This window comes from Carcharodon carcharias, chromosome 1, assembly GCF_017639515.1.
Source record: "Carcharodon carcharias isolate sCarCar2 chromosome 1, sCarCar2.pri, whole genome shotgun sequence".
Classification (NCBI taxonomy): Eukaryota; Metazoa; Chordata; class Chondrichthyes; order Lamniformes; family Lamnidae; genus Carcharodon; species Carcharodon carcharias.
The window spans coordinates 225,790,761-225,804,367 of NC_054467.1; the positions used below are offsets into that span (position 1 = coordinate 225,790,761).

At 41.0% G+C, this 13,607-nt stretch overlaps 1 protein-coding gene across 1 annotated transcript in view; it reads left to right on the forward strand.

The window, feature by feature from the left end:
- The window catches only part of st8sia5 (ST8 alpha-N-acetyl-neuraminide alpha-2,8-sialyltransferase 5), a 73,732-nt gene that overhangs the window by 51,554 nt on the left and 8,571 nt on the right, over positions 1-13,607 (forward strand). The window contains exons 3-4 of the mRNA XM_041190960.1: positions 10,052-10,138; positions 11,126-11,270. Of these exons, the coding sequence (XP_041046894.1) occupies positions 10,052-10,138; positions 11,126-11,270 (232 nt within the window). The remainder of the gene's footprint in view (positions 1-10,051; positions 10,139-11,125; positions 11,271-13,607) is intronic.

Below are 13,607 nucleotides of genomic sequence, written 5' to 3' on the forward strand. Positions count from 1 at the left end.
GAGCTGGTGGGGCCTGCCCACCCATCAAGGGCAAAATTCTGCCCTTTGACTCTGTGACCCTATGATTTCCCTTTCACAAAACCATGTTGACTCTGTTTGATTGAGTTAAGAAATCATGTTTGACAAATTTGCTAGAGTTTTTTAAGGATATAACAAGCAGTGTTGATAAAGGAGAACCGGTAGATGTAGTGTATTTGGATTTCCCGAAGACATTCGATAAGGTGCCACATAAAAGGTTATTGTACAAGATAAGAGCTCACGGTACTAGGGGTAATGTATTAGCATGGATTGAGGATTGATTAACATACAGAAGACAGAAAGTTGGGATTAATGTGTCTTTTCAGGGTTAGAAAGATGTAACTAGTGGAATGCCACAGGGATCAGTCCTAGTGCCTCAATTATTTACTATCTATATTAATGACTTTGAGGAGGTGGCAGAGTGTAATGTATCCAAATTTGCTGATGATACAAAAATAGGTTGGAGGGCATGTTGTGATGAGGACATAAGAAATCTGCAAGGGGATATAGACAGGTTGAGTGAGTGGGCAAAAACTTGGCAGATGGAGTTTAATGTAGGAAAGCGAGAGGTCATGCACTTTAGTAGGACAAATCAAAAGGCAGATTTTTATTTAAATGGAGAGAGACTCTAAAAAAGTGCAGCACAGAGGGATCTGGGTGTTCTTGTGCATGAAACACAAAAAGTTTGCATGCAGGTGCAGCAAGTGATTAAGGAAGCAAATGAAATTTTGGTGGGGAGTTGGAGTTTAAAAATAGGGAAGTCTTGATACAACTGTACAGGGTGTTGGGTGAGGCCGCACCTGGAGTACTGTGTACAGTTTTGGTCCCCATATTTAAGAAAGGATATACTGGCATTGGAGGCTGTTCAAAAGAGATTCACTAGGCTGATTCCTGGGATGAAAGGGTTGACTTATCAAGACTAGCTAAACAGGTTAGGCCTTTATTCATTAGAGTTTAGAAGAATGAGGGGTGGTCTTATTGAAACGTACAATATTCTGAGGAGGCTTGACAGGGTAGATGTTGAGAGAAGATATTTTCACTAGTGGGAATTTCAAACTAGGGGACGTAGTTACAGAATAAGGGGACACTCATTTAAAACTGAGATGTGAAGGAATTTCTTTTCCCTGAGGGTAGTGAGAGTTGAGGAGGCTGGATCACTGAAAGCATTTAGAGGAGATAGATAGATTTTTGAAATATCAGGAAGTTGAGGGCTATGAGCAGCTGGCATGAAAGAGGAGTCAAGGCCTGGGGCAGATCAGCCATGATCTTATTGAATGGCAGATCAGGCTTGAGGGGCCAAATGGCCTACTCTTGCTCCTATTTCTTATATTCTTATGTGTGTTTTCTGTCTGTTAAACAATTCTCAATTCATACCAGTATATTACCCCCAATCCCAAGTGCTCTAATTTTGTTTACTAACCTCCTCTATGGGACCTTATCAAAAACTTTCTGAAAATCCAAATACACCACATCCACTGGTTCTCCTTTATCAATGCTACAAGTAACATCCTCAAAAACTCCCAACGGGTTTGTCAAACATGATTTCTCTTTCATAAATGTATGTTGACTCTGCCCAATCATATCATTATTTTCCAAATATCTGGTTATCACGTTCTTTATAATAGATTCTAACATTTTCTCTACTACTGACGTCAAACTAACAGATCTGTAGTTCTCCGTTTTTTCTCTCCCTCCCTTCTTAAATAGTAGGGTTACATTTGCTACTTTCCAGTCTGCAGGAACCTTTCCAGAATCTGTAGAATTTTGAAAGATAACCACCAATCCAATTAATTTTTAGTGCTAATTAATACTAATTTCTTTCAGTTCCTCATTTTCGGAAGCCCTTCGTTCCCTAGTATTTCTGGGTTATTTTTTATGGCCAGAATCTTCAGGTTGGTGAGTGGGGCCAGGCCCCACTCGCCGACTCGTAAACTGATGCAGTGACGTCGGGCGTGCGTCCTGACATCATTGTGCGTCATTCAGATCCTCAGTTCGGCGGGTGTGCACCCACCGAACTGTCAAAGGCCTGTTAAGGCCACTTAAATATCAATTTAAATAATTAACTGAGCTACTCGTCCTACCTTAAGGCGGCCAGATGGCCTTCGTATTTATCATGAAACCTCATCCACGGGCAGGATGAGGTTTCATGAAGGTTTTGAAAGTTTAATAGAAATTTTTGCTATAATTCATTGACATGTCCCAACTCATGTGATACTGTCACAAGAGGGGACATGTCTTAAAATTTTCTTTTTCCTTTATTAAAATTTTTAAAAGTCAAACTAATCTCCCTGAGGCAGCTCTGTGCCTCGGAGATTTCTGTGCTCTTTCGTGCACATGCACAGGGAGTGCTCAGCACTTGCAGGCAGGCAGGCATTACGCTGGGTGGGCCTTAATTAGCTGGCCCACATAAAATGGTGTTGCGCAGCCGATCGCGGGCAGCGATCGGCTGCATGCCTGCCTGCACCCGCTCCCGCCCAACCCCCACCAATGGGGAGAAAATTCTCCCCTATATCTTCCTCCATGAAGGCAGGCACAAAGTAATTGTTTAATTTCTCTGCCATTTCCTATTCTCCATTATAAATCCTCCTGTCTCCGCCTGTAATTGACCCACATTTGTCCTTGCTAATGTTGTCCTTTTCACATACTTAAAGAAGGTTTTACAGTCTGCCTTTGTGTTTGTCATTAGCTTGCCTTCATATTCTCTTTTCCCTTTCTTTATCAGTTTCTTGGTTCTACTTTGCTGGATTCTAAATTGCTCCCAATCCTTGAGCTAACCACTTTTTTTGGCAATGTTATAAGCTACTTCCTTTGATTGAATGCAGTCTAACTTCTGTTGTTAGCCACGGTTGATTCATCTTTCCTGTTGGGTTTTTGTGTCTTAGAGGAATGTATATTTGTTGTAGACCATGTAATACCTCTTTAAATACTAGCCATTGCCTGCCTGCTTTCAAATTTTTAGCGTATTTTCCTAATCCACCATGGCCAACTTGCCCCTCATACCTTCATAGTTACCTAATTAACTTAATGCAGCTGTTTTCTAGTAGAGAGCTTGCTTATCCCTGCTTAAGGCTGGAAGAAATTTAAATTTAACTTAAACAGTGATTTTTAGTTAAATTCTAAATGCAAACAAAACTAGATATTTGGAAAGAGATTAACATTTAAGATTCCCGCACTCACCAAACTCCCAGTTGCTCACTCTGTCAAGTCGCACTCCATCGGATACCTTTTCTGAAGAGGAATGCGATAGTGGGTTTGTGACATTCCTGACGAAAATATTGAAAAAGACACTTTAAAATGTGAACTAAATTAAAAGTAACCAGGCCCAGAATGCATGTATTCTAAAATACTGTAGGCAGTTGGGAAGTAAATAGCAGAGACACTGACTACTTTTCCAAAAAGTACTTTTCTAGAAATCAGAACGCAGGAACACAAAAGGACAAGAAATAGGCGCATAAGGAGACAACATGGCCCATCAAGCCTGCTCCACATTTCCATACAATCATGGCTGATTTGGGGCTTTAGCTCCATTTTCCTGTCTGCTCCCCATATCCCTTAATTCCCTGAGACACCAAAAATCTGTCTATCCCAGCCTTAAATATATTCAACAATGGAGCATCCACAACCCTCTGGGGTAGAGAATTCCAAAGATTCACCATCTTTGACTGAAGTAATTTCTCCACATCTCAGTTTTAAATGATCAGTCTGTTATCCTGAGACTGTGCCCAGTGTTTTTCATTCCCCGACTGGCGGAAACAATCTGTGACCACTACATCAGGCCCTTCAGAATCTTGTAGATTTCAATGATATCCCCTTTCATTCTTTGAAACTCCAGAGAATATAAGCCTAATTTACTCAGCCTCTCATCATAGGACAACCCCCTCATTCCAGAGAACAACTTAGTGAACCTCCACTGTACTGACTCCAATGCAAATATATCCTTTCTTAAATGTGGAGACCAAAACTGCACTCAGTACTCCAGATGTGGTCTCAGACCAACATGACTAATTGCCTGCTGCACCTGCATGCTAGCTTTCTCCACCCCTTTTACAAGTGCACCCAAGTCTCTTTGAAGATCAATACTTACGAGTTTCTCACCTTTTAAGAAATATTGTTTTTCTATTCTTACGACCAAAGTGAATAACTTCACACATTCCTATATAGTACTCCATCTCTCATTTTGTTGCCCACTCGTTGGACCTGGCTATGTCTCTTTGCAGCCTCGAGGGAAGGATTTTCCCCCTTTTGGGGGGGTTGTGCGGGGGCGGGTGGGAGCAGGCATGAACCCAGTCGGCACCCCCGATCAGGTCTGCACTGCCATTGTACATGGGCCGGCCAATTAAGGCCTGCCCAGCATGGTGCACACCCAGAAGCGCTGTGTGCTCCCTGTGCAGGCGGAGGGGGATTCCCTGAGTTGGGGCCTGTGCTCTTTTGTGCATGTGCACAAAAGAGTGCAGAAATCTCCCTGAGGCACTCAGGCTGATCAGTTCAAGTTCAGAAAAATTTAATAAAGGAAAAAAAAATTAAGCACATGTCCCCTCATATGAAACTGTCACATGAGCTGGGACTTGTCCATTAATTTTTTCAAACATTTTTATTTAATTTAAAAACCCTTCATGAAACCTCATCCCGCCCATGGATGAAGTTTCATGAAAAATGTGAAGGCCGCCTGGGCTCTTTGCCTGCCTGCCAACATTGAGGTCGGATGGGCAGCATTCTTGATCCCTTTAATTACTTTCTTAATGGCCTCAATAGGCCTTTGACAGGTCGGCCGAGTTGGCTGTACGCCTGCCGAACTGACAATCTAAGTGATGCGCAGTGACATTGGGACGCACGCCCGACATCACCTCACATCATTTTACGCTTGGCGAGCGGGCCCCGCCCCTGCTCGCTGACCCAAAAATTCTGCTGAGACAGTGTCTTTCCCCACAGCTCACCTTTCCACCTAGCTTGGTATCATCAGCAAAATTAGATGAATTACTCTCTGTTTCTTCATCTAAGTCACTAATAAAGATTATAAATAGCTGAGACTCCAGCACTGATCCTTACAGCCCTCCACTATTCACTGCCTACCAACTTGAAAAAGCTCCACTTATGCCCACTCACTGTCTTCTATCTATTAACCAGTCCTGTATCCGTGCTAAAATATCACCCCAACTCCATGAGCCCTTATCTTGTCAAATAACGTTTGGTGTGGTACCTTATTGAATGCCTTTTGGAAATCCAGGTATACTACATCTACTGGTTCCCCTTTACCTACAATCCTAGTTACATCCTCAAAAACTCTAATAAATTTGTCAAACAGGATTTCCCCTTTAGTAAAACCATGTTGACTTGTTCTAATCATACTTTGCTTTTCTAAGTGCATTGTTAAGACTTCCTTAATAATAGATTTCAGCATTTCCCCAAAAACTGATGCTAGAGTAACTGGCTTGTAGTTCGCTGTTTTCTCTCTCCCTCCTTTCTTGAAAAGTGGTGTAACATTTGCCAACTTCCAATCTGAAGGGACTGTTGCCAAATCTAAGGAATTTTGGAAAATCATAGCTAGCACATTCACTGGAATTATGCCAAAGAACAGGAAAATGTTACATTCCTTTTGAGGAATGGGCCTAGGAAGTAACTTATAAACTAATTACCCTTGCCTCAGTAGAATGTGGGAGATGGCACCAAACTGCCATTAGTTGAAGGTCACCCCAGCCCCAGAAGCCTTTTGTAGAACAGGAAGAGCCAACACCTTCTATGACCCTGGACATCATCTGGCACCTAGAAATACAAGAATAGGTAAAAAGGCACTGGTTAATATGGTGAGGAGGAAAATCGGGTGCACTGTTTAATTCATGAAGTAAAATAGAGCATGCAGGAGCATGGTGTTGTGTTCCTGATGGAATTTAGTCATACATGAAAGGATACACTTGTCAGGTGCTGATGCCTTCACCTGTATGATGACGACTGGCATGTTCATGTGGGGGCAAAGAGGACTATTGTGCTGTAATGTGGTAGAATTGGCAGTAATTTGAGAGAATTTCCTTTATTGGCAAGGGGTAGGGTGAAGGGTTGAACAAAGTAGGGCTGGAGTATCAAAGATCCATTTGGCTCCACAGGAGTAAAGACTTTAGTATTGAGGAATGATGACCCTTGCACTAAATGCTGCCTGAGTCTCCTTTGCTCCCATCCATGCTGCCCATTCACGATGGTGAACATGAGTGTGCCCACAGGGAATGCCATCCGCTGCTAAGAAGCTCTGACAATAGGTAGGAGATGTGGGGTCTGAAAATGCTGATGGTGGTCTAACACTCTGAGAAGCAGTCAAAAGCAAGCATGAGTGTCTGTGGACATAATGCAAAACAAACATTTTAAAACTGTTTTCTACCTTCAGAAACTCTCAGTAAAAGATCCTTAAATCCTTCTCTGGGCTGGATGGAGTGCTGTGAGGGTGCATTAGATAGGTTCCTGGGATGAAGGGATTGTCTCTCATCAGTTCCAGACCAGGAGAGTTTGAGAAGACTAGGCCCATATTCCTCGAGATGACCTAAATGAAACATATAAAATTCTTAAGGGGCATGATGGAGTAGATACTGGGAATATGTTTTCTTTGGCTGGGGAAACTAGAAAACAAGGTCTGAGTCTCAGAATAAGAAATTGGCCACTTATTCTGAGACTGAGAATGGGGGTTAAATTCATCACTCTAAAGAATTATGAATCTTTGGAATTCTCTAGCCTAGAGAGCTTTGGGTGCTTAGTTGTTAAGTATATTCAATGCAGAGTTTCATGGATTTTTGAGTACAATGAGAATAGTACTTATTTCTTATGTTTTTATGTTCTGTCAGGAACTACTTACTTTCACTGGTATCAGTTGCTTTACCTCATTAAAACACATGAACTTACCAACAGCGAGGTAAATCAAGGAATCTCATTTGTGGGAGATGGTGGCCGAGTGATAATGTCACTGGGCTAGTAATTTAGCCGCCCATGCTAGTGCTCTGGGGACATGGGTTCAAATCCCACAATGGCAGCTTAATTTAAATTCAGTTAATAAATCTGGAATTGAAAGCTAGTCTCAGTAATGGAGAGACTATCATTGTAACAACTATCATTGATCATAAAAATCCTGGTCTTACTAATATCCTTTAGGGAAAGAAATCTGCCATACATGTGATTCCAAACCCACAGTAATGTGGTTGACTCTTAACTGACCTCTCAAATAGCAATATACTGAGTTCAAGGGCAGTTAGGGATGGGCAGCAAATACTGGCCTTGCCAGTGATGCCCACACCCCATGAAAGAATAAAGGAAAAGTAAGTGACTGACAGGTGACTGCATATAAATGAGGCCAGTGGTGAGTAATGAGCGTATCGTGGAATGGCTCCAGAAGTCGGAGGAAACTCAGGAGAACTTATTAAAGTTGTGCAAGTACTGCAAATGGTTTCCACGTGAGCTTCTTCATTGGTGAAATTTTCTATGCCATTCAAGTGCTACTAATCCTCCAGAAAGGGTGAGGAAGATTTTTAGGGAGAATAAATGTCAGTAAAAATTGAATAGATTTGTTTGAGGGACTACGTCAGGAAAAGTGAGGATGAAAGGGTGAGCAGAATGTAAGTGTTTAAAATTAACTATTTGTTAGTCCATTTACTTTTTCTATGTTCTGTCTGGTTAAGGCTCAATTGCTAAAACTACTGCTGTTTGAGTACCTTTATGACTATAATACTGGGTGCTTGTCTGATGTGTGGGCAGAAAATGATCCAGGCTAGGGAGCCAGTCATTTCCTTGAATCTGTCGACCAGGTTTGTGTGTGGGGGGTTAAATTGAAGTTAAGGCAGAAAACCTTTTAGGTTGAATTTCTGATTAATACCCTATTGCTGATTATATAGAAAAGACTCACTGTGATGCAAGTTGCTTCCTCAGTGTTGAACATGAATTTGTGACACATGCCTCAAACGCTTTAAACCTTATTAACATGAAGGTTCTTGATAAGTATTAGATCCAAAGAGGAGTCATATAAAGTTGCTAGAAAAAATAGCAAGCCTGAGGATTGGGAGCAGTTTAGAATTCAGCAAAGGAGGATCAAGAGATTAATTAAGAGGGGAAAAATAGAGTATGAGAGTAAACTTGCAAGGAACTTAAAAGTGGACTGTAAAAGCATCTATAGATATGTAAAAAGAAGATTAATGAAGACAAATTTAGACAGTCCGAAATGAGAGAATGTATAATGAAGAACAAGGAAATGTCAGAGCAATTAAACAACTACTTTACTTCTGTCTTCACAGAGAAAAGCACAAATAACTTTCCAGAAATGCTAGGGAACCAGGGGTCTAGTGAGAAGGAAGAATCGAAGGAAATTAGTATTAATAAAAAAAAGTGCTAGAGAAATTAATGGGACTGAAAGCCAATAAATCCCCAGGGCCTGATAATCTACATCCCAGAGTATTAAAGGAGGTGGCCAGGGAAATAGTGGATGCTTGGTTATCATCTTCCAAAATTCTGTAGATTCTAGAACAGCCCCAGCAGATTGGAGGGTGGCAAATATAACAACACTATTTAAAAATGGAGGGAGAAAATAGGGAATTACAGACTAACATTACTAGTCTAACATCAGTGGTAGAGAAAATGCTAGAGTATTATTAAAGACGTGATAACAGGACACTTAGAAAGTATCAGCAGGATTATACAAAGTCAGCATGAACTTATGAAAGGGAAATCATGTTTGACAAACCTACTGGAGTTTTGAGGACGTAACTAGCAGAATAGCTAAGGGAGAACCAGTGGATGTGGTGTATTTGGATTTTCAGAAACCTTTTGATAATGTCCCACATAAGAGGTTAGTGTACAAAATTAAAGCACATGGGACTGGGGGCAATAGATTGGCATGGATTGAGAACTGGTTACCAGACAGGAAACAGAGAGTAGGAATAAATGAGTCTTTTTCAGAGTGGCAGGTGATGACTAGTGGGGTACTGCAGGGATCAGTGCTTGGACCCCAGCTATTCACAATATATATCAATGATTTGGATGAGGGAACCAAATGTAATATTTCCAAGTTTCCTAACTATACAAAACTAGGTAGGAATGTGAGTGGTGAGGAGGATGTTAAGAGGCTTCAAGCTGATTTAGACAAGTTAAGTGAGTGGGCAAATACATGACAGATGCACTATAATGTGGATAAGCATGAAGATATCCACTTTGGTAGGAAAAACAGAATGGCAGAGTATTATTTAAATGGTGATAGTTTGGGAAATGTTAAATGTACAAAGGGACCTGGGTGTCCTTGTACACCAATCACTGAAAGCAAGCATGCAGGTGCAGCAAACAGTTAAGGCAAATGGTATGTTGGCCTTCATTGCAAGAGGATTTGGGTACAGGAGCAAGGATGTCTCACTACAGCTGTACAGGGCCTTGATGAGACCATATCCCCAGATGTATTGTGTGCAATTTTGGTCTCTTTACCTAAGAAAGGATATACTTGTCATAGAGGGAGTGCAGCGAAGGCTCACAAGACTGATTCCTGGGATGGCAGGATTGCCATATGAGGAGAGATAGGATCGACTAGGCTTGTATTCATTTGAGTTTAGAAGAATGAGAGGGGATTTCATTGAAACGTATAAAATTTCAACAGGGCTGGACAGACCGGATGCAAGGGTGATGTTCCCTCTGGCTGGGGAACCTAGAACAAGAAATCACAATCTCAGGATATGGGGTAGGCCATTTAGGACTGAGATGAGGAGAAGCTTCTTCACTCAGAGGGTGGTGAACCTGTGGAATTCTCCACTACAGAAGGCATTGGAGGGCAAGTCACTGAGTATTTAAGAAGGAAATAGATAGATTTCTAGACTCTAAAGGCACCAAGGGATAAGGGGAGAGAGTGGAAGAATGGTGTTGAGTTAGAGGATCAGCCATGATCATATTGAATGGCAGAGCAGGCTTGAAGGGCTGAATGACCTACTCCTCCTCCTATTTTCTATGTTTCTATGATAATGAAAGTAGCTCTTTAAACATGAACTTGACGTAGTTGTTTCCATGACACTGATCCTTTGTTCTGCAGGGTGACACAGTCTGAACTGTTTGACAGATGGAAGACCCTGCAAATGTGTAAATGGAAAAGGAATGAGACTGCAGCCAATATTTTCAGGTAAGTGGACGATAAATCAGGAAAATATTAGAATGAAGTGAAGTGAAAGAGAAAATGGCGGGGGAAGAAAGAAGTTTGAGGTAGAAAAATTGAGGAGGGAGAGTTCCAGTGGAGATAGAAGAGGAGGAATGGGAAAGAGAGGAAAGAGAAATTGGGAGAATAAGCAGGGTAAAAGTTGAGGGAAGGGAAGAGAAAATGTGAGGGGAACAGTGTTGTAGCTAACTTATTTTTATATATTGCATTGGATGAAATGTATAGGTCGTAATGTTAGACAATTAATAAATGTTAGATAATTAACATGAATTCTTTAGTGTTGTTGGTTTTTACTTCATTCCATTGCAATGATCTTGTTTGGATTTCACTTAGGCCCATATCAAGCACACATGTCAACCCCTCAAACATTACCCATGCAAAAGATGACCCCATGACTGTTGGCCTAAAATACTGGTCTCAAAAATTCGACAAGGTAGAAGTATAAACATAAATAGGGAGGGAAAACATTTTGGAGAAGGGAGCAGGAAGCACTTGAGAGATGTGAAAGGGAGAGTGAGACACAAAAAGAGTGACAAGGGAGGTACAAAGAAACAAAAACTATAGAACTGAAAGCAAGCGAGAGAAGAGAGAGGGGTTGGGGGAGTGAGAAAGTGAACGGTAGAGACAGACCCTGGATAGATTGAGAGGTAGGATGAAATAGGCCACACAGGATGTGAGGAGTAAATTACCATACATACTGTGTAGAAGTCGAAGGTGGATTCCTTTACAGGCATGCAACCTGTCCTGCCCAGTTTCCCATTACTTACTGTGTCCAGACAATCCTGTGCACCTGGTTGTAGACTCAGGAAAATCTCTCCTACTAGCTTTGTTTGCCTGCTGGTGATCTTCCACTGTATATCCATCTTGCCTGTTAATCAAGTTTGTTTCTGAGCTGCCCACATGAGCTCCTAAATCACTCGACTTATGTTTCCATCATCCCTTTTTGTTACTCAGATCTCATTTGACTCGATGCTGCAATGCTCCCGTATTTCTATTTACAACGCAGAAGAACACCCCCCAGGGCTTTAAGCTGAAGTATGAAGTAGACAGCAGTGGCTTCCTCTTCATTGATGCTGAAGTCTTCCAATTGTTTCCAAAGGTAAGGTGATCAGGCAACTTGTTGTCAATGAGGGCCTAGTGGATAACGGCCATTTCCAGCTATGAGCAGAAGTGAATCTTATTACTGTGGATTTTGGAGCCACAAGGGTGTCATTAATTTGTTGAATTGGAAATAAGAAGCTAAGAAATTTAATGTAATTTTCTAGGGAAGACTGTTGAAGAGAACAGCAGAACAGGCATAAAAAAACTACCAAATATGCTTCTGGAGTGATAGCAGGTATAGAGTAGGAAAGTAGAATGGCTTTAATGGCTGTTTCCAGCCCTGATTTTCTTTCAATATTCCTGAATTATTATAATTCGAAAGAGAACTATTGGGATTTGGCCTAGTAGCATGAAGTATGCTTTGCATGGGCAACCTTCAAGCTAGCTCGGTTCTCATTTCTAGCAATGAGAAGGTACATGATGGATGTGCTTCCAGATATTGGAGAACTGGACACATCCATGAGAAAGGTGAACAAAGCAACCATGAGACAATCTGAGGTGGCAATGAGCTGGGGAAACACCTTGAGGGAAGAAATTCTTTCTGCAGCTTTCCACAAATCCTGCCCTCCTTAGAATCTCCTCAAACTTCTGCAGAATGACTGAGGAGATTCTAGCTTCCTATCGGCATTCACAGAAAATTTATTGTCCAAACCTCACTGTGCCCAAAGGCCTGTTAATACATATCTCTGTTCAACCCAAATGCCTACTCCAAGAAAAGCCATGAACCCATCAATTCTCGATATACACCACAACCAAAATGTATAGATTTACATAAGAACTTCAATGTCTACATCTGTAATTTCCCTATAATCTACAATAATTGAAGGAAATGAAAACTGAATTCAATAGAAACCTTTGTTTATAAAAGAGGAACTGCTGTCATCTGAATTGACATCCAAGGGTTAGTTAAGTGGCCCGGCTGCAATTGTATGGGACTGCTGTGTTTCTACAAGAGGCTACATTACTAACACAGTTTTCCTTTCTACAGTTTCAGGACATTATACTTAGAGCCTCTGCTGTTTCTTCCCAACTTTCCTTAGAATTGTCAGTTGTAAACCAACAAGGTTTGGTGATTTGTCTACAATAAGGTGTAAATCAACGAACACTAGAAGAATTAAGAATATACACTAACCAATTGCCAGTAGTAGTTATAGGGACATGATCCAACACAGAGAGGGACATAGATATAGTAATCTCCTGAACAACGGTTGTCACTGACATCCCTCCCTTTGAGGTGACAGTTAGAAAGGGTACATACTCCATACATTACCAAGGGAAGCACTGGAGAAACAAACCATATTAGCACATACACTGAGCACTAACAGGGAAATATTTCAGTGTACTTTGCATGTTCTTTTGAGAAGTGGCAAGGTAGCAAATGAAAATAGTTAATGGACATTTTTAGTTTTTGAGGTAGAGTTGATTGTAATAGAGGGCAAGATGTCAATAAGGCCAATGAGATGTGCTGAATAAGCTGGGACTATTCTCCAGGGACCAAGTTGGAAAAGTATATGGATCAATAAAAATGGACATGTCTCCTGTGCTACATGTCACCTTCAAAAATTTCTTCTTCCTTCTTCTCTACCAAGGACTGAAGGGATGACACCAAAGTTATTCATTTATGAAAGTTAAAATTGTCTTCTTCAAGGATGTATAAGGGGATAATTTCCCTCAATTAAACTGTAGAGTCTTTGCTTAAGGATGCCAATTAAATGGTCCACTGGAATTTGTATGGAAGCATGTACTTCATTATATCCATGTTCTGTGTCTGTTTATGGGCTTCTTAAGGAATTCAGTAGTCAAGGCTGTAGTGGATATCCTTATTTCCCTTTGCACCAAAATAAAGTCACCATATTTATTTATACGCTACTGTACATTCACTTCCATGATTTGATTCTTGTGTTCTACAATCAACTGCACATTAATGAAAACACTTCCTATTCATAAAAGCAATGAGTTCATATGCACTTAGTAAAAATGCTGTGTCATTATGCATTCCCTCGTTTCTCAGGGAAAATTAAGGAAAGGCTAAAATCATACGAACAAATGAATTAGGAGCAGGAGTAAGCAATTCAGCACCTCGGGCCTGCTCTGTCATTCAATAAGATCATGGGTGATCTGATTTTGGCTGCAACTCTACTTTCCTGTATACCCCATATGTTTAACAGGATTCAAACCGGTTGGTGAAGTAAAAATCAAGACACAGAGCCTTTCCTTATGGCAAGAGTTTATTGACTTTGTCTAGTCTCAACACTCCTCGCCCACATCCAGTGCCCCAGCTATCCCCTATTTATATGTGTTCAAATAGCCATCACCTGTTTCCCCTAACAATGAA